Source organism: Puma concolor, chromosome E1, assembly GCF_028749965.1.
Source record: "Puma concolor isolate L17-30 chromosome E1, mPumCon1.1.hap2, whole genome shotgun sequence".
NCBI lineage: Eukaryota > Metazoa > Chordata > Mammalia > Carnivora > Felidae > Puma > Puma concolor.
Window position 1 is genome coordinate 62,974,688 of NC_141680.1, and position 20,801 is coordinate 62,995,488.

The 20,801-nt window shown below is 53.2% G+C and overlaps 1 protein-coding gene across 1 annotated transcript in view; it reads right to left on the bottom strand.

The window, feature by feature from the left end:
• Positions 1-2,033: 2,033 nt before the first annotated feature.
• CCDC57 (coiled-coil domain containing 57) overlaps positions 2,034-20,801 on the bottom strand; it is a 104,634-nt gene continuing 85,866 nt past the window's right edge. Inside the window, exon 20 of the mRNA XM_086688294.1 lies at positions 2,034-2,415. Within this exon, the coding sequence (XP_086544420.1) occupies positions 2,213-2,415 (203 nt within the window). The 3' untranslated portion in view covers positions 2,034-2,212. The remainder of the gene's footprint in view (positions 2,416-20,801) is intronic.

Consider the following 20,801-nt stretch of genomic DNA (forward strand, 5'->3'; position numbering starts at 1 on the left):
CTTTGTGAGGCCAGAAGAGCCCCTAGCGGTCCCTTGCATGGCCAGAGCCCCGCTGCTTCTTCGAAGCCACCTCATTGTCTTGAAATCAAACGCTGCTCCCTGGGCTCCATGGCGACCCCTTCCGCCTGGCTTTCAGGAGCCCAGGAGCTGTGTGGAGCAGGACACTGGCTAGGGACACTCAGGGACAGCACCGAACGGGACTGGCACCGTGAGTCCCGACCACACAGCTTCACTTGGCCACGTGCCCCTGCATGCCCCACAGCGCTCACCAGCCCCGTTAGGTCCCATTGGCAGCTGGGTGTCGGGATGCTCCAGTCTCTCGGGTGGCATCCTGTCCCTGGGGGCTTCCCACCAGGAAAAGGGGTGGGGAGGGCCCTAAAGCCAACAGTTGAATTAATGTCCTGAACAACCTTCCCATGGGTTTTTTTTCTCTTCCGATTTAATAATTTTTCAGATATCCTGCACCCCGGGTCAGGACCGGCTGGACCGTGCTGCACAATACTCGGGACTTTTGGTGACTTAAAGTATCCCAGGCTCACTTCCTGCTAGTCACTGCTGCCTGCCAGGGGCCCAGGTGATGGGGGCTGTTTCCAGGGTGACACAGCCTGGGAGGGAGGGCCTGGGTCTGTACCACAGAGACGGCTCAGGGACTTGCTCACGGGCTCTAAGGTGTCTCCATGGGAAGTGACAGGACATCTCTACCCAGTTTTTCAGCATAAGGAAGTCACACGGCCGTGCCCCACTTCTACAAACAGCAGAGCACCGGGACTCCTGCCACCCCTGGGCAAGGCCGCCTCCCGGCTGCTGCTGCTTTTCTTGGCATGTTGGGAATGACCCTCCATTGCCTGGTCAGGCTCCTGGAAGTGTGGCCCCCTAGGACAAGCCTGCAGTAAGGGTGACCCCCCATGCCTGTGTGTTCACATGGAGCTCAATGAAGCACGTTACAGAGGCACAAGATGGGGCAGGGGCCATTTCAAGCCACTGGGACCTGGCCTGTGACCCCTCGGTCTTGCACCAGGCAGCTGTGTCGGACAAACACCACCACCACCGTTCGCGGCCTCACCTTGTGACGTGCGTCTGCACACCCCCCACACCTGTGAGCCAGGCAGGCAGATGATGCCGTTCACATTTTACTTGAGGGCAAACTGAAGCCACAAAGGCCACGTGATGCATACAGGTCGCCCGGCAGCCCTCTCCTGTCCTCCCGGTTCAGTGACAGCCGGCAGCCCCAAAAGGGAAAGCCTCAGTGCAGAGCGCCCAGGCCCCCTGAGGGCACAACCACGCTCTGCCCGGGGTTGGGGACAGGCTGTCTCCGTTTCTGAGCACGGCTGCAGGCAAGGAGTGCTCTGGCTGTGCCAACCAGGTGTGGACGCCAGGGGACAAAAAGGCCGAGGGCTCTGGATGAAGGGGGCAGCACATGCCCTGGCCTCCCCCACGCTGACCCCCGAGACCAGGGACCGTGGTCCCAACTGCTGAGTTCACTGCAGAATGCGCCCGCGGGTGTGAGGGGTGCGCGCTTACGACGTGGGGCGTTTCTCGGGCACCGAGGTGAGGCCGTGGTCTTGCGGTGCTTGGAGCCCAGGGGATCGGGCGCCCGGCTCCAGGCATCTGGGCGTCAGGAATGCCTCACTGCGGGGTGGACGTGGGAGGCGCCGGAGTGACCCGCCGCCGTGTTGGCCTCACGGGGCCGGCTGAGGACCGGAAGGGCCACGTCCACCACAGCAGCTCCCTGATGTGAGCGCCCCGGCACGCAGGCCAGAGCTCGGGGACCCGGACTGGCCACGGGGGCGCACCCTGACCCCCAGCTTTCACTTCTCCCAGGAGGGCCCCTCACACGCACAGCACTCCGTGTGCGGGCATTCTGCTCCCCGTGTCCCCCACCACCCTCAGCGGGTTCTGGGGGGGCCGTGGTGCCTGTGACCGCCCCCCACGCCCCCGCCGTGGAGGCCGGCCTGGACTCCTCTCACGTGGCACTCACACGCTGATGCCCTTTCCCAAGGGGGACAAGCAGACAGCTCCACGGCCCAGAGAGAGCACGGGAGGCATGGGCTTTAATGGCTCCAGGCTGGTCAGTGGGGCACCTCGGTGGCTCTGGGGCGCCTGCTCCGAAGCTCTCTGCCTGCACCCCGCGCTCGTGCACACATGGGTGCTTGCGCACACGCACCCCTGCCGCGCGATCGAAGCTCGGGGCCCCAAGCTCCGACAGGGGAACTCAGTCCTTTAAGTTGTAGTTACGGATCTTGGGGGGCCTCTGGCAGCATTTAGTTTTTGCAGGGTGAGCCCTGGCAGTTCTGGCGGGCCTGGCCTTGGCCTGGGCTTCTGCCTTCACCCCTTCGATGGCAAGGGCAGCCTGTGCACCCACGGGGCTCCCTTCAGGGTCTTTGAGGCTGTCGGCTGCTGGAGGTGCTGTGAGCTCTACCGGAAGAACAGCAAGAGAAAAGCACGTCACACCACAAGGGGCAGGAAGGGGCAGGCAGCCGGGTGCCCAGGAAGCTGGGCTCCCCGAGTACGAGCCGCTGTGTTTCTTGCCGGTGGGACCCACACCCCCACACTGGGCACTGTCACCCCAGCCCGTCAGCCCAGAGGTCCTTCCAGGGAAGCCGTTCAACGGCAGCAACTGTGCCCTGGGGTCCTGGGACACGAGGTCTCTGTGGGCACGTGCTCTCCAGCTGCACCGCAGGGCCCGGGCCTGCCCCTCCACTGGGCACTCTGGACATTTGGCCCTGAAAACGTCATCCCCTGCCGTGACTGTTTTGTAATGGGTCCCGGGGGGGGGGTGCCGAGGTTAATGGTTGACTCGTGGCCGGTCTCAGGCACTTCCCCAGCTGCCAGCTGCCCTCTGCGTGCTGGCCATGCTTGCCAGGCACCTCCAGCCACCCAGCAGCCCCAACACACACGGCCAGGCACAGGCCAAGGACCTGGGAGCCGGACCACGCATCACAGGCATGGGCTGACACTCCGGGGCCACCCTTCCAAAGCACCCACAACAGCGCATCTGCACTAGGGCGAGGTAGGAGACTTTTGTCTTTCAGGCTTTTCTTATCTGCCAAGCTTTTAGAACTACAGATGTATTTCTTTTGCGCAAAAAAAAAAAAAAAAAAAAAAAAAGTTGTTATTAAGAAGCAGTTATAAGAGACAAGCTAGAGTGGCTCCCTCTCGTGAGCTGGCCCAGCAGGGAGGGCCAGGACCTCCAGAGCCCCAGGAGGGTCCGCGCTGGACGGGACCACCACCCCAGAGTGTACAGATGGGGAAAGGCGGGGTCTGGCAGCAGCATCTCACGCGTGAGACACATGGGGGACACGCGTGCCATCTGCCCAGGGTGGCTGGGCCCGGCCAGCACAGGACTGCACACAGCATGAGCGGGGAATGCTGGATGGTGGGGACCCACCTGGGTGAGACCTGAGGACGGGCGGATGGGACAGAAGAGGGCCGGCCTGCAGCCGGTGATGTCCACTGCACTTCCCGATCGTGTCCCGAGTGCTATGAGCTGCAGTTCGGGCCCCTGGCCCTCACCCGGAGCCCCTTCTGTCATCTCCAGCCACCTGGCTCCTTTCCCTGAAGCCTCCCCAGGGTCACACACCCTTAGGTCTCCCTCCTACGCCCTGGGACCGAATCCTGGGGCCAGGCCCTGCTCTCCTAGTGCCTGGCCTGCGATCACCGGGGTCCTGGGGTGGGGCGGTGGTGCGCTTGGTCCCTGGACGCTCCCGTGCCCCTCTCTGCTTCCCAAGGCCATGGCTGCTTCTCTCTCATGAAGGAAGGGCCTGTGTCTTTGGTTGTCCAACTCCAGACCCGTTCCTCCTGTGCACATGCTCTCCCGGCCTGCATCCTACAAGCAAACCCGCAGGCTCGGACTTCCAGGCAGCCCCATCCTGCTACCCTGCCCCCTCTCCGTCCCGTGATCCGCTTGGTTTCCTTCTGGAAGGCAGCAGTTAGTGGGAGGGACAGGGTCACAACCCTGGGGGGCTCCCCCCCACCCCCCCCGCAACAGTGTTGGCACCATGTGCGGCCTTGGGGAGAAAGGCCAAGAAGACTGCCCACGGAGCCCTCCCTGAGGAGGCGGCAGATTCCTCCCGGGCAAGAGCAGTCCGGGCTCAGGCATGAAGCCGGACAGGTCAGGCCCGTTCATCCCCAGCACACACCCCATGACCATCATGTGTGTCTTCCCTGCTTAACCTGAGGTGTGCCCTGGAGCAGGCCTGTGGCTGCTTTGTGGAAACGCGGCCTCCTCCACGCTGCCCTTTTGATCCCTGCCTGAGCCACTCTGCAGAGCCCGGCCTGGGATTTCTCTCTCTGCTCTCTGGTCCTCATCAGGCTTCAGCGTCTGAGCACAGGACTGGCCTCCTGTGTGCAGTTGGCCCAGCTCCCACCCTCGGGAAGGCTCAGCGAGCTGCCCGAGGCCTCCAGCTGTGAACCGGTCCCCATCTCGGAGGCTCCCGGGACCCTATGTACACGGGTGGCGCTGGTCCCAGCTCCCTGGGTGCTCAGGGCCACTGCTCAGCCCCCTTCTGACCTGGGGATGCTGCCTGGGGCGGGGAGGGGGGCGAGCTGCCCTGAGCACATGCCACCTGGGCCTCGGAAGACTGCCGGAAGGGCCGGGCCCAGGGCTGTCCTCGCTCTCCAGAGCCTCCCCTGGGGCTGGGGGTGCTGCAGGCCTCAAGTCCCAGCCGTAGTCTTGGACACAAGGGACAAGGTCTCTGGCTGGCTGCAGCCTCGGCTGGTCCCTCTGGGCCTTCAGCGTCCCCTCCCCGCCCCCGCGTGTCACCTGACACGCTGACGGACGCTGCTCCCACAGAAACCTCGCACCTGCTTCCGTGGGAGCCCTCGCGCCCCTGGGTTCAGCCCTTCTCAGTCTCCTTGCCCCTCATCCCAAACCCCCTTTTTGATTAGTGGTTGTGAATTAGATTATGTCCTACTCCCCAAAACCTTCCAAGGCTTCCCGGCATGTTGGGATGGAACCCAAGCCTCTAGCGAACAGCGGATGTGGAGTAGCCTGGCTTCCCGACCCCGCGTGTCTAGAAGCTGCAAGCTTCTTCCCAGGGCCCTGGGCCTGACCTGAGTGACCCTGCAGGAACTGCTGTCCGCCCTTGGTGCAGAGGCTCCGGGCACACATTCCTGGACTCAGCAGGTGGAGGGGGGTGAACAGGAGACCCCAGATCCTTCCTCGAGCTGCTCCTGGCCTTGGGCTGGGGGCACTGATCACAGACCAACCTCCTTGTGAAACATACCAGCATCTCTGTGCTGTCCCCTTCCTTCCTGAGGTTAACCCCCAGCACCAACCCCTAATCGCTCCTTCCTAATATTTTCAGGGCTCCCCCTGCCCCCGGTTCTGAGCTTACCCAGGCCTGTCTACTGGGGCCTCTCAGTGTGGCCCAGCGTGGCTCCCGTCCTGGGCCTGGGAGCACACTGGGGCCCTAAGGAAGGGAATTTAGGGGAAATGCTCCATGAGTACAGGCCTTGAAGAGAGGCCAGTTCTGGGGGCGCCTGGGTGGCGCAGTCGGTTAAGCGTCCGACTTCAGCCAGGTCACGATCTCGCGGTCCGTGGGTTCGAGCCCCGCGTCAGGCTCTGGGCTGATGGCTCAGAGCCTGGAGCCTGTTTCCGATTCTGTGTCTCCCTCTCTCTCTGCCCCTCCCTCGTTCATGCTCGTCTCTCTCTGTCCCAAAAATAAATAAACGTTGAAAAAAAAAATTAAAAAAAAAAAAAAAAAAAAAAGAGAGGCCAGTTCTGGCCTCGTCCAGGGCCGCCTTGTCCAAGGTGGGCAGGCAGGACCTGGAGAGCAGTCCCTGCCTTCCACGTGGACTCTGTGCCCTCTCCAGGGCCTGAAGCTCAGCTGCACAGGAAAGAGGTGCTGAGAGAGGCCTGAGGTGGGGCGGGTGGGTGGCAGGTGTGTGGGTGCAGGGGTGGGGGGCAGGGCCAGGGCAGCAGCGAGAACTGGAGATCAGGGAGGGAGCAGAGAGCGGTGGCCAGGAAATGAAGCCTGGCTTGCCCCCAACCTGGAAGGCAGAGGCGACAGCAGAAAGAAGCCTGTGGGCCCCAGAAGGGAAAGAAGGCACGGAGAGCACGCTGGAGGTGTGCAAAGGCTGAACCGGCTTCCGGACACCGGGGCCGTGCTTGTCTCGGCCCTCACCCAGGACCCGGGGCTGCGTTCGGACAGCAGGCCTGTGAGGAGCTGGGTGGGGATGGCGGAAGGCCAGGGGCGACCAGATGGGACGGGGCGGGTTCTGATCTGCCTCCTTCCCACAGATCTAAGCCTAAACACTAGGTACACAAGGTAAGATTCGCACTGTCCACTTGGACCGTGGCAGGTCCTCTCCCGTCAGCCAGGCAGGCTCACCCTCTGTCGCTCACTCTCCCTGTCCCTCTCCCTCTCTCCCTCTCACTGCTCCAGGTGGCCGGGGACCCTCACACGTTAGAGGCTGCTGGTCCTCATGCCGCCCCCCCCCCCCCCGCCCCGCCCGTGGCAGTGAGCTGCCCTCCGCCCCTCTTGGCAGGGGAGCAGCTGTGAGCGGCTGAGGCAACACTCTCCTTTTCCACGAAAATGAGGCCCCTTGGGAGGACGGCCCCTCGGCCGGCCATGGGCACACAAGCTGCCATCGTGCTCAAGGCGCCGTGAGCCACTGTGGCCACAGGCCTCCCCACACCGGACCAGGTCCTCAGGTTGCTCTCGGGACGTCTGATGATGGCCTTCGGGACCCCACGGCTGCTTTCGGGTAGCCCAGGGGGAGCGGCAAAGGGACAGAGCCGCCAAGAGCAGGAACAGCTCCATCAGGTGGCCGGCGGGCCTCCTCCGCTGTTGGATTTCAGCTGCGGTGGGCAGCAGGGCGGCCGGAGGCGGCTCCCAGGGGCCTTCCCCTCTGGCAGGGTTGAGCACGCGAGCACAAGCGTCACGTGTGCCGAGTCCCGACGCGCAGCCAGACGGGGCTCTGAGCGAAGCTTTCTGTGCACGCGCCTGCCTCATCCTCCACAGGGGCTGTGTGGAGGCCTGCCCGCCACCCGCGACCAACGCAAAGGGAAAGCGGGTGGCGCCCACCCCCCAGGCGAGGAGCGTGGCCTGCACTGCAGGCCGCCTGGAGGAAGCAGCCGAGACAAACCAACTGGAGACTGCTGTATCACGAGTTGAACCTGGGGCAGTCAGTGCCAAGTCTGGGCAGTTCCCATTTGCCTGGCTCCTCACGGAAGAGCGGCCCCAGCCTCCCTGGGGAGGCAGGACCGGGCTCATGGCCTCCGCCGCGGTGCTGGTGCTTGCTAAATGAAAGCAAATCTGATGAATGTGTGCTTCCTCCCCCACCCTCGGGCCGCACCCCACCATCTCTGACCTGAGACGTGAGCCTAGGAGAAGCCAGATGGCAGGGCGGCCCTCTGCCCACGAAGCCCGGGGCCCCGAGCTCGGCTCAGCTTCCAGCCAGCTACCTGTGGGCTGGTCTGTGACACAGGAGGCCAGCACACGGCAGGGCTGCAGGGACCGGTGATCTGGCCCAGCCGGGGGTGCCCAGCCCAGGATCTGGCTGGAGGTTAGGTGTCCCGGGCTCCGGACTCCGTGCTCCCGGACAGCACCTGCTCCCATCAGTCCCGGCACAGCGCCTACCCCCTGGGCCGGAAGGTAGAGGGTCGGCCCCTGCCCAACCACTCTGGGAGGGGCCGGCGGAACCACGTTCCGGCCTCAGCGGCCTGCAGTGCTTCTGGGTGCTCTCCAGCAGAGGTTTCCAGAACAGGCTCTTCTACAGAAAAGGGGGGCTGGCTCCAGGGCCTGGGGTCACCATGTGGACGCCCAGGCAGTATCACTCTGGCTCTCAGAGGTGAAAGTTCGTATCAGAAAATGCAATAGCCTTCCTAGGAAAGGCCCTGTCTGCCTCCCGTAGTGATCGGGGACCTGTTCCCAACCTCCCCGGCTTCTGTGCATGCTGCTTTAGGGGCACATAAACCAGAGCACTGAGCCACTACCATCCTGTGAGTCAGTGGCCAGAGGTTAGCCTCTCGGCCAGGTTAGCTCCTCTGTCCAGCATGTTGCGGGCAAATGGCCAAGGCTGCTGGCCTGCGTTAGCTCCCGGGTCAGTGAACCGTGAATGCCGCAGACAGGACAGCGCCTGGTGGGGTGTGAACCCCCGAGCTGTGCCCCCTTCTGCGGGCAGCTGGGCTTCCCGCTCGTCCACAGGGTTCCCTCATCCCCACGGGGACCAGGCCACAGAGTGAGCTACAAAAGCCGCACATCCGTAGCGGTTCCATCAACGGCCTGAAACAAAGGCATCCCACGTGCCCGTGTGTGACGCTGCGTCGTCGGGACTGCGGTGACTCCGGCAAACTGAAATACAGGTGAGGAGCGCGTGTGGTGGTGCAGAGAGCACGTGTGGTGGAGCCGCCATGCGCCGGAAACCTGGTCACAGGAGCCGAAGACGCCCTGGAAATACCTGTCACTGTCCTTCCCGAGGCACAGGAACAAGCCCCTCCCTCCCAGTCACAGTCACGCTGTTCCTGCACCCACCGCAGGGCCGGAGGGTGTCCTCCTGGAGCGTGACGGCGGAGGACTCTGGAGGAGGCAGAACTTACACGAGGCCTCCGCGTCCTTGTGCCAAGTTCTCAGACACGAACCTCTAAACACCTGCAGGGACTCAGACACAAGGGTTTGTTAAGCACGGGGGAAACAAACCCGGTTTTATAGAAGGATCTACACTGAAAACCCTCTCGGGAGAAGTGCTGACATAAGGAGAGAAACAGATCCAGAAGAAGCTACAACGGGCCTGAGCAACAGGGAAATCAGAACCCTGAGCACGACACCAGCGACCCAACGTGAGGGTTCCAGCCGGGGGGGGGGGGGGGGGGGGGAGGGGGGAGTCTCGGAACCCGGCAGGGCTGCACGAACGTGGTTGGGAATCAGTGACACTAAGACAAAGTCAGAACACGAAACCTGTAACACAGCAGAAGCCAGCTGGACTTTTCCCATGAAAAACAGGAATGTGGAAGAAGGAAACAAAGAAAGTAGAGCAGAAAAATTAAATCCCAGAGGTAAGAATTTAATAAATACAAATAAGTTAAACTTGCTGATGAAGATAAAAAACTCTCAGACTAATTAAAAAAAAAACCCAGGGGTGCCTGGGTGGCGCAGTCGGTTAAGCGTCCGACTTCAGCCAGGTCACGATCTCGCGGTCCGTGAGTTCGAGCCCCGCGTCAGGCTCTGGGCTGATGGCTCAGAGCCTGGAGCCTGTTTCCGATTCTGTGTCTCCCTCTCTCTCTGCCCCTCCCCCGTTCATGCTCTGTCTCTCTCTGTCCCAAAAATAAGTAAATGTTGAAAAAAAAAAATTAAAAAAAAAAAAAAAACCCAAGGTCCCATGAGATGTCGTGTGGAGGACCCATTTAAAATAAGACACACAAGGGGCGCCTGGGGGGCTCAGTCGGTTAAGCGTCCGACTTCGGCTCAGGTCACGATCTCGCGGTCCGTGAGTTCGAGCCCCGCGTCGGGCTCTGGGCTGACGGCTCAGAGCCTGGAGCCTGTTTCAGAGTCTGTGTCTCCCTCTCTCTCTGACCCTCCCTTGTTCATGCTCTGTCTCTCTCTGTCTCAAAAGCAAATAAATGTTAAAAAAAAAAAAATAAGACACATAAAATTTAAAACTAAAAAAATAAAACACGATACAACAAGTGTCATCACCGGGGAATAAGGCCTCTGTACTGGTACAGGTCTGGCTTCAGAAACAACTGACAGAGCTACAAGGGAAAAACAGATAATTCAGCATAGGCACATGGAGACTGTAACTTGTCCCTACCGCTCACAGACAGACAAACCCACGCAGAGGTGGCAAAGACTTAATCGAATTGATTTGCCTGGGTTATCAGACACACAGACATCTAAACTGGTAGGCAGAGAATAGAATTTCTTCTTCAGCAAATGGACCATAGGCAGAATCGGACCACATATCAGACTTGCCATAGAGCAAGTCTCAATTCCTTCCAGACATAATGCAATAAAATTAGACACCAATACCAAACCCTCCAGGGTCCCTTCAGATGTGAAACTGACACCACATTATGGATTCATCCTTGCGTTAGAAAGGAATCCATGAAATGAATTAAGAACTATTCAGAACTGAGTCCCAGAATTTGCAGGACACAGCTGAGACCCACTTCTTGGGGACCACAGCAGCTCACCCGCAAGGAGGTGAGCTACACCTCCAGCAGAAGAAGCCAGAGAGAAAGCAACACAACAAACTGAGGGAAACAAGACGTAAAATTGTGAAGTTAGAGGCGGACTTCAGTAAAACAGAAGCCCCGAGGAAAACCACATACAGAACATCAACGGAGCCCAAACTGTTGCCTGTGGTGACGAGAACTTCTGCCAAGTCTGATCCAAACAAGGGGGAGCAAATAAACACAGCAGGGGATAACTGGGCACAAGTGAGTGTTAACAACAGCTACCCATTAATACACTGATAAAACCTGGAAACAACAGAAAACTCAAAAATCACAACCAAAAGACAGCATTTGAAATATCCAGTCACTATTAAGGAAATTGAACTGTTGCGTAATTCTCTTCCCAAAGGCCCCAGGCTCAGATGGCTTCACAGGGGGTTCTACTGAATTTTCACAGAAACCAGATTTTCAAGGGACAGTATGTTTCCATCTTATTTAAATTACTCAGAAAAGTAAAAAAGAGTGCGAGATGCCTGGCCAGTTTTATTCCCAAACCATACAAGGACAACGCAAGAGACACTTACAGGCCGATTTAACTTGTAAACATAGCTACAAAAACTATATATAAACATTATCAAATCAAATCAACCAAGTATTAAAACATAACACCGTTATCAAGTAAAGTTTACCTCAGTAACACAAGGCTGGCTTATTTTCAGAAAATCTACCACCATATTTTGCCACACTAATAAGTGAAAAAGAAAATGTTTACCAGGATCAACACCAAAAAAAAAAAAACAAACCTGATCAGGCTTAACACCTATTTGTGATGAAAACACTTAGTAAATCAGGAGTATAAGGGACAATTTTAGTTTGACAAAGGCTGCATTTTAAAAGTGCAGCAGTCACATTTAGTGGCGAACCCGGCCTCACCACCTTCAGGTTCACGAGTGGCAGAGATGCCTGCCGCGTGGGTGCGGGAACCTCTCCGGAGAGCCGCACCCACCTTGTGAGTGTAGTATCCGGAAAGGCAACGAAACTCCAAACAAGACTGCCTCCGGTTTCGTAAGTGAGCTCTCCCTGGAACGCAGCCAGGTCCCTTATCACATCTGTGGCTGGAGGGGCTGCTGGTTCCCGGTGGCCTTTCCTTAGCAAGGGGACAGGGGTGTGACCTAACTGTGCAGTGTTCTCCAGAAATGGAATAAACCGCTTACGAGCCCAGAAAACCGATGTTACACCCGAAACTAATAGGAGATCGTTTGCCAATTAGACTTCAATAAAAAAACCACAGAGAGAAAGCGAAAGCGGGTTTGTTCTATAAACTGGGCTTAATGTTTTTTTTTTAAGTCGAGGTATTTCTTCAAACCGGATCTCATGTGCAGGCCTGAGGTGTCGGCAGTTCGGGCCGGGACGAGGGTAGGAGCTCGAGGCTCCTTCACCCTCGCGGCGGCCCAGGGACTCCTGAGGCCTGAGCAGCCCGGGCCGCTGGGAGGGCCCTGCCTGCGGTAATGGCCTTCCCCGGGGAGCTCCTAGCTTCCACCGTGCAGAGTAATTAGGAGAGCCGGATAAATTGATAAGGGTTCCGCAACCAGCGGATGGTGGTGTCACCGTGGGGGAGCCCGTTCTGCTGTGACGCGCTTGGCTGCCCTATGCTAGGAACGGAGAACAAATGCGTGGCCGTGGGGCAGGAGACACTGAACGGCGACGTTCGCCGGGAAACTTCACTGGACCACAGCTGCTCCCTGATGTGTGGGTGACGCGGACTGCAGCTGCTCCTTATTTTAAAAACAGTTTCGGGGCGCCTGGCTCAGTCGGCTGAATGTCTGACTTCGGCTCAGGTCACAATCTGTGAGTTCGAGCCCCACATCGGGCTCGCTGCTGTCCGAGCAGAGCCTGCTTGGGAGGTCTGTCCCCCTCTCTCTGCCCCTCCCCCACTTGCACACGCACACGCATGTTCTCTCTCAAGAGTGAAGATTAAAGAAAACAATTAAAAAGTTCCTACTGAGTTACAACTTACAGGCAACAAAATGCGCCCATTTGGGGCACCTGGGTGCTTCGGTCAGTTGAGCATCTGACTCTTGATTTCGGCTCAGGTCTTAATCCCAGGGTCACGGGATTGAGCCCCATGTCACACCCTGTGTGGAGCGTGGAGCTTGCTTGGGTCTGTCTCTGTCTCCTTCTCTGCCCGTCTCCCAGACTCAAGCTCTAAAAAATTTTTTTGATGCGCCCATTTTTAAGTGTACATTTCAACGGCGTTTATGTACGGAACGTTTTCATCACCCTGCAGCCCCAACCGAGCACTGACCGGCCTTTTGTTGCTACTGGTCAGACCGGCCTTCTAGAATACACTAGGTGCTTTTTAAAGTCTGGTTCTTCCGGAGACCAAAGAAATGTTTCTTGGGATTCATTCATGCTGTCTTGGGTATGCTAGCTCTTTTACTTGGGGAGCAGCGTTCCATTACACGGCGGCACCCTTGGGTATCCCATCCATCTGGGGGTGGGTACTTGTGTCGCCCCCTATGTGGGCAGGTCATGAATGAAGGTGTTGTGAACACTGATGCTAAAGTCTCCGGGTGCATGGATAGTTCTTTTTTTTTTCTATTTGAGAGACAGAGCGTGGGCAGGGGAGGGGCAGAGAGAGAGGGAGAGAGAATCCCAAGCAGGCTCCGCATTGTCAGCGCAGAGCCCGATGTGGGGCTCGAACCCACGAACCGTGAGATCATGACCCGAGCCAAAATCAAGAGTCAGATGCTCGACCGACCGAGCCACCCAGGTGTCCCAGAGCTTGGATATTTCTATTTCTTCTGCACGGTTACCTCAGAACGGAGCGGCTGCGTCGTGCAGTGAGCGTACGTGTAACTTGTTAAGAAGCTGGCAAACCGCTTACCAGAGTAGTGGCACCATATTGGGTGCTGCCACAGTGTGTGTTTGGGTTCCCACTGCTCCACATCCCTCTACCACTTGGTATTGTCAGGCCTTGAAATTCTTGTGGTCATCCGAGCCAACGTGTAGGGGCACATCGTTGTGGTTTCAATGTGCATTTCCCTGATAACCAATAATGTGAAGCATCTTTTGTGGGCTTATTGGCCACCTAATTATCTTCTTTTGTGACGAATCACTGAATTCTATTCCTGAAACCAATACTGCACTGTATGTTAACTAAAATTTCAATAAAAACCCTCCAAAAACCAAAAATACAAAAAAATCTTTCAAAAATTGTCTTTTCAAGGAGTTTCGCTGTATTTTATTGTATTTGTTTCTTATCGACTTTGTATGTTCTGGATACACGTCCTTGACGCACACGGCGTCTCTCCCAGCCTGAACCTCGTTTTCCCGCCGTCCGCAAGGCGCCACTGGACAAGCGGAACTCTGCACTGTTGATGGGAGTCCCACCTATCAGTGTTTTCATTTATGGTTCAGACTTTTTGTACCCCAAGGGATCTCTCTCTGCCTATCCAAAGTCACAAAGATTCTCTACTGTGCTTTTTTTTTTTTTTAGAAGTTTTATAGTTTTAGCTATTATGTTTAGGCTTATAATAGACTTTGTTTTTTTTTTTTTTTTTTTTTTTTTTTTTTAAGCAGGCTTCATGCCCAGGGCGGAGCCCAACGTGGGACTTGAACTCACAGGACCCCGAGTCAAGACCTGAGCTGAGATCAAGAGTTGGACGCTCAACCGAATGAGCCCCGCAGGCTTCATTTCTGTATTTGGTATAAGGGAAGGGTCGGGGTTCATTTCCCCCCCATGTGCATGTGTAGCTCCAGCACAATTTATTGAAGCAACTATCCTTTCTCCTTAAATTACCATAGAATCTTTGCATTAACCAAAAAATCAGTGTGTGTGTGTGCGTGTGTGTGTGTGTGTGTCTACCCACTCCTCCCTGGACATGTGTACACTTTGCCAAAACCATGCTGTCACGATCACTGTGCCTTTACCCTGAGTCTCACGATTAAGTAAAATCCTTCAACTTCATTCTTTGTCGAGACTGCTTTGGCTATTCTACATCCTTTGCATTTCTGTGTAAGTTTTAATTTTTGATCTCAATTTTAAAAAGCCTGCTGGTGTTTTGACTGGGATTGTGGTAAGTGTATAGACACATTTTGGAAGAAATGACATCTTCACACCGAGTCTTCCAGTCCATGAAGATGGTATGTCTCTCCATTATTTAGGTCCTAATTTTCTCTGCAATGGTCTTCTTTGGTGCACAGATACTTCGTTTAGTATATCCCTAAGGACTCCATAGTTTTGGATGCTACTGTAAATGGCATTCTTATTGCCTTCCAATTCTCATTGCTATGTACAGAAAGATAACCGATGTGGCACCTTGACCTCGTATTCTGGGCCTTTACTAAAGTCGCTTCTTAGTTCTCATAGGGTTTTTTGTTTTTTTTTTTAAGGCTCCTTAGGATTTTCTATGTACTGATCACACAGTATGTGAATAAACACAGCTTTACTTCTTTGGCACTCTGCATGTGTGTCCCCCCCCACCCCCACTCTTGTTCTGCTTTATGCCAAAGTTGGGGCCGGCAGCACCTTGTGGGGTGCAAGTGGTCAGCGCTGGCATTGCCTTTGCCCTCGGTGATACGCCAGCTGCGGGCTTTCTCAAAGAGCCCTTTGTCAGACCAAGGGAGTTCTTGTCTAGCCTGCATCTGCTGGCTTCCTCCTCTTCTGGCCTGCTCACCTTTCTATTTCTTCTTGAGTCAGTTTCGGTAACTTCGGTCTTTCGGAGACTCTGCCGATTTTATGTAGGTCAACTTGCCAAACTACCGGCACGTGGTTGTTCTTCTTGCAGTGTCGTCTCCTTAATATCTACAGGACCTACAGTGACATCCCCCCCTTTCACTCACGACACAATCTGTAGAGCCACCGTTTTGAGTCAACAGCACTGCGCGTTTGTCAGTTTTGTTGATATTTTTCAAAGAATCAGATTTGGTCTGATTTCCTGTATCATTTTTCTCCTCTCTATTTCACTGTTCCCCACTTTTATCCGTATTCTTTCCTTCCATAAACTTTGGATTTAATCTGTTCTTATTTTTCTAGCTTTTTATGGTGGCGGTGTAGATTACTGACTTTAGACCAGTGTTCTCTCAAAGAAGCATTTAAAGGCTTAAATTTCTAACTACTACCTGTGATTTCTTCTTTGACCCATGAGTTACTTAGAAGCGTTCTGTTTAGGGGCGCCTGGGTGGCTCAGTCGGTTAAGCGTCCCACTTCAGATCAGGTCATGACCTCACGATTTGTGGGTTTGTGCCCCACATTGGGTTCTGTGCTGACGGCTCAGAGCCTAGAACCTGCTTCGGATTCTGTGTCTCCCTCTCTCTCTGTCTGCCCCTCTGCTGCTCACACTCTGTCTCTCAAAAATGAATCAATGTTAAAAAAAAATTAATAGAAGCGTTCTGTTAACTTTCAAATTTTTTGGACGTTTTTCTGCTCTGTTCTTGATTTCCAATTTAATAGTTTTGTGGCCAGTAAATACAGTCTGTATGATTTCAATCTTTTTAAATTTACTGAGACTAGTTTTATGGCTCAATATATATGGTCTATTCTGTCGAATGTTCCACATGCACCCGAAAAGAATCTGTATTCTGCTGTTGTTTTTAGAGGGGTCCACACCTGTCATTTGGGTCAGGCTGGTTGACAATGTTGAAATCCTCTATATCCTCACTGATTTTTCTGTCTACTTGTTCTGTTGATTACTGATAGAGAAGTCCTAAAGTCTCCAGGTATAATTATGGACTTCTCTATACAGTAAAACCTTGGTTTGTGAGCATAATTCGTTCTGGAAACATGCTTGTAATCCAAAGCACTTGTATATCAAAGAGAATTTCCCCATAAGAAATAATGGAAGCTCAGATGATTCATTCCACAACCGCCAAATATTCACATAAAAATGATTACAATACTGTAATATAATACAAAATAATAAGGAAACTACAAAATATAAAGAAAAAAACCAACAAACTAACCTGCACTTAACTTTGAAAAACTTCGTGGCTGGTGTGAGGGAGACGAGAGGAGGGTTATTGTGTAGGACGACTTTCACTATCGCTAATGGAATCACTGCTATCTATTGGCTCAATGGAGTCTTTTTCTTTTCGTGCAGTTTTGACTAGAAACCTATCCAATGACATTTGCTTTTGCCCCCTTTTGAGGCTTTCGCGGAAATGTGACATTGCATTGTTGTTAAACACTCATTGCTCACACTGTTACAGCCTTATTCAGGTGGTGCTTTTCTATAAGATTTTGCACTGTTTCCCACATTTTACACATCTCCCTAACCTCATTTGAAGTGAGGGATTCCTCTGCCCTTTCCTCCTTCTATGCAGACAAGAGGCAGACGTAGACTTCTTATAACATCTTGCCGTTTTGGCCACTCACGTATCTCGTTCGTACTTCTCGATGATTTTCTTCTAAACTTCCCCTGTAAGCATCTCCTTCTTCTTACCCCCTTTCTGTTCAACCTTTTCCTGCATGGGGGCCATTGTATACACTTACACGGATGTTGACTCAGTACAGTATTAATAACCTCTTGTCATATTCTGTATTTAATGTAACTGGCAATGAGGCAGCAGAGGAAAGGGTCTCTATCTGCAGGCAGCCTGACCTAGAATGAAGCAAAGCATTCCTAAGCTCACTCTTTTCCGGAAATGCAAAGGACTGTCCACAGGTGCTTTGAAGTGACAAAAATACACTAGTGCCAGTTGTGGGCACCTTCCAACGTTCTGAAAAATCACTGATTTCAGCCAAATACCGTGGTCTGAGACCCAGCATCTGAGCATGGGAAATGATCATCCACAGTCCCGCAGCGAGACAGGGAGAGGGAGGGGGAGAGGGACCAATGGTTCAGCTGTGATCATGTGACGTTCGGTGTCACGTATGACTCGTATTGTAAGACCTCACTGGTTTATCGAGTTGAAATTTATTAGAAATGTTTGCTCGTCTTGCGGAACCCTCGCAGAACAAGTTACTTGTGATCCAAGGTTTTACTGGATTTCCTTTCATTTCTGTGTTTTTAAATCGCATGTGCTTTACAGCTCTCTTATTAGGAGCACACACATTTAGGATTGTTATGCCTTCCTGATGAGTTGACTTCTGTATCATCATGAAACGTCCCTTTTTACCTCAGGTTAATATTCCTTACTGGGAAGTCTACTTTGCCTGATGTGAAATAGCCATCCAGCCTTCTTAATCTGTGTCTACAATTAAAGTGGGTTTTTTTTTTTTAATTTATCCTGGGAGTGTGCACATGTGTACAAGTGGGGGAGGGGCAGAGACAGAAGACAGAGAGAATCCCAAGCAGTCTCCATGCTCAGTGTGGAGTCTGATGTGGGGCTTGATCTCATGAACCCGTGAGATCATGACCTGAGCCAAAATCAAGAGTCACACGCTTAACTAACTGAGCCACCCAGGCGCCCCTCAACATGATGGTTTTAAATGTACCTTGTTGGGGCGCCTGGGTGGCTCAGCCAGTTGAGCATCCGACTTTGGCTCAGGTCATGATCTCGCGGTTCGTGGGTTCAAGCCCCGTATCGGGCTCTGTGCTGCCAGCCTGCAGCCTGGAGCCTACTTCGGATTCTCTGTCTCCCTCTCTCTCTGCTCCTCCCCAGCTCACACTACCTCTCTTTCTCAAAAATAAATAAAGATTAAAAAAATAATAATAAAATAAATGTACCTTCTTGCTAAATTGTTTTCTATTTATCTTATCTGTCCATCTGTCCTTTGTTCCCTTTTTCCTCCTTTTTTGGGCTACATTTGGGCTGATTTTTTTTTAAGCTTCATTCATTCATTCATTCGTTTAGAGAGAATCCCAAGCAGGCTCCACACTATCACCGTGGAGCCTGGCGCAGGGCTCGATCTCATGAACGATGAGATCACGACCTGAGCCGAAACCGAGAGTCAGACACTTAACTGACTGGGCCATCCAGGCGCCCTGGGATTGATGTTTTTTATTCCATTTTCTCTGCATCACCGTACTACTGGCTATACTTCTTTGTTGCTGTTGTTTCTTCTCGTCTCAGAATGGCTGTTCTGTGGTTTCCGACGTGCGTTTGTAACTTCTCTCGTTCTGCTGTGACACAACGCTGCACAATGTCATGCGTGAGAGCCTCCCAAGGGCACACCTCCTCCTCCCCTTCCCACGTGTGCCGTCTGTCATACATTTTGCTTCTGTACATACATCACAAGCCCCATAACACATTGTGAACAGGTGTATTTTAAACGACTGGTGTTTAAAGAAAAATGTAGGCCTCTCTGCATTCCTCTCTGTTGGCCCGGGTTTCCATCTGGTCCCTTTTTCCTTCAGCCTGAAGAGTGTCCGCTAACGGTCCACGTAGTACAGGTCAGTTGGTGGTAAGTTCTATCAGATTTGTTGGTCTGTGAAAGTTCTTATTCTGCCTTAATTTTTGGAGGCTATTTTTGCTAGCTATAGAATTCTACCTCGACAGCTTTTCCTTTCTTTCGGCACTTTAAACCTGATGAGACTTTGTCTTCTGGCTTGCACAGTTTCTGAAGAAAAGTCTTCATTCCATCTTTGTTCATCTCTATGTGATGTGTCCTTTATTCTTCCTTTGACTCCTTTTAAGATTCTCTTTACCACGGACTCTCAGAAGCTTGATTACGATGCTCCCTGGGTGACAAGCTCACGTGTGTGGTTAGCCAGCTGCTTGGGGAAGCTGCACTTCCTGGGTCTGTGAGTTAAGAGTTTGCATCAAATTTAGGGGAAAATCTGGTCATTATATCTTGAAATACTTTTTCTCCCCCTATCCCTCCCCCTTCTGTTAGACTGATGGACACTCTCCGTCATGGGGACAAGGCTGTTCTCTCTTGCCCCGTTTCTCTCTTTGTGCATCATTTAGGACAGATTCTATTCCTATTCCTTCGAGTTCTCTGTTCTTCCTTCGACCATCTTTATTCTTGGGTTAATTCCGTCCAATGGGCTTTCTTTACCAAATATCAGAGTTTTCATCTCCACGAGTTTTGTTTGGTGCCTCTCCTGTTTCCAATCTTATTATGTACATGCTTTTTGAAAAATACTTAGATACAGTCATTGCGGTTCTTTAAACGTCTTTGCTTGTTCCCTCATTTCTGTTATTTCTGGGCCTCTACTGACTGGTTTTCCTCTTGCAAATGGATCACGTTTCCCCGTTTCTTCATGTGTCTTATAATTTTTGATTAGGTGTTAGGCACTGTAATATAATATTTTCTTGAAAAATACTTTTGTTCTAGAATGCTGGGTTTTGTTTTGACAGGCAGTTAGGTTCCTTGGTTGGTCATTTCGAAGACTGTTTTTAAGCTTGTCTAGGCTAAGTCTACATGGGCCTTCATTCCAGAGATACCCACCCTACTACGGACGTGTGACTTCTCTATGTCTCCACTGAATGAAGGTGCTGATGGGGACTCAGCACTCTGACTGAATATCTCCCTACCCTGTGAGAGCTCTGGAAATGGTTCAGCTTACAAGTCGTTTGTCTTTCCTTTGCCTGGAACTGTGGAGCTTTCTTCTATACATCTGGGGCTAACACGCAGTGAGGACTCAAGAGAATGTCTATGCAGGTTTCTGGAGTTCTCTTCTGTATATACCCTCCTTTCTGGACTCTGTCCTGCAACTGCCAGCCCCATCTGCCTTCCCAAACTCCAATTCCCATTTCCCCAACTCAGCACGGCTTCTGAGTTCCATTTGGCACCCTCCTCCCTATGACTGCAGCCCAGAAACTGCCTTCAGACAGAAAGCCAGGGGGTCCAGGAACTTGCCTCATTGGTCTTCCTTCTTTTACGGACCACAGTCCTGTGCTGTTGGCCAATGTCCGAAAACAGTCGTTTCATATATTTTGCCCAACTTTCTAGTTGTTTACGGAGGGGTGTTAAAGTCTAGTCCTTGTAACAGCCTAGCCTGAAGACATGAGGGCTAGCCGTGCTGTGGCCCCAGAATACATACCGCGGAAGAATAAGCCGATTTCACCGTTTCTTAAAGTATTTACTTTGTTGTAAAAGTTATTTCAATACCAGTCGTTTCCCAAGTGGTAGTAAATGTTTCACCACAGTACGGTCAAGAGAAGAGCCAACAAAGATCTACTTGACGACGCTTCTCAAGAAGTTTAGAGGATACTCTGCACTTCTTAAAAAGCCTCAGGTTATAGGGGCGCCTGGGTGGCTCAGTCGGTTAAGCGTCCGACTTTGGCTCAGGTCATGACCTCACAGTTTGTGAGTTCGAGCCCCGCGTCGGGCTCTGTGCTGATGGCTCAGAGCCTGGAGCCTGCTTCACATTCTGTGTCTCCCTCTCTCTCTGCCCCTTCCCTGCTCATGCTGTGTCTCTCTCCGTCTCAAAAATAAATAAACATTAAAAAACAATTAAAAAAAAAAAAGCCTCAGGTTATAATAATTGGCATGGGCAGGCAGCTGGCGTGGCTCAACTGTTCAGAACACAGCGCCGCTCCCTCCTTTGACCAGAACGCTGCTTCTGGGACCTTCTTTAGCCGTGATCACAATGGTGCTGAGGGGCGGCAGACGCCAACCTGTGGCGATTTCACTGGTGTGCGGGCGCTCACATCCACTCCTGTCCTGACAGCAGTGACAGGCAGAGCCAAAGAGATAAAGGGTGCTGGGCAGTGAGGGCAGGACCTGCCACCCCCTGGGGTCCTGGGACCGTCACAGTCACAGTGTTGAGTAAGTCTCCCCGCTCTCGTGGAC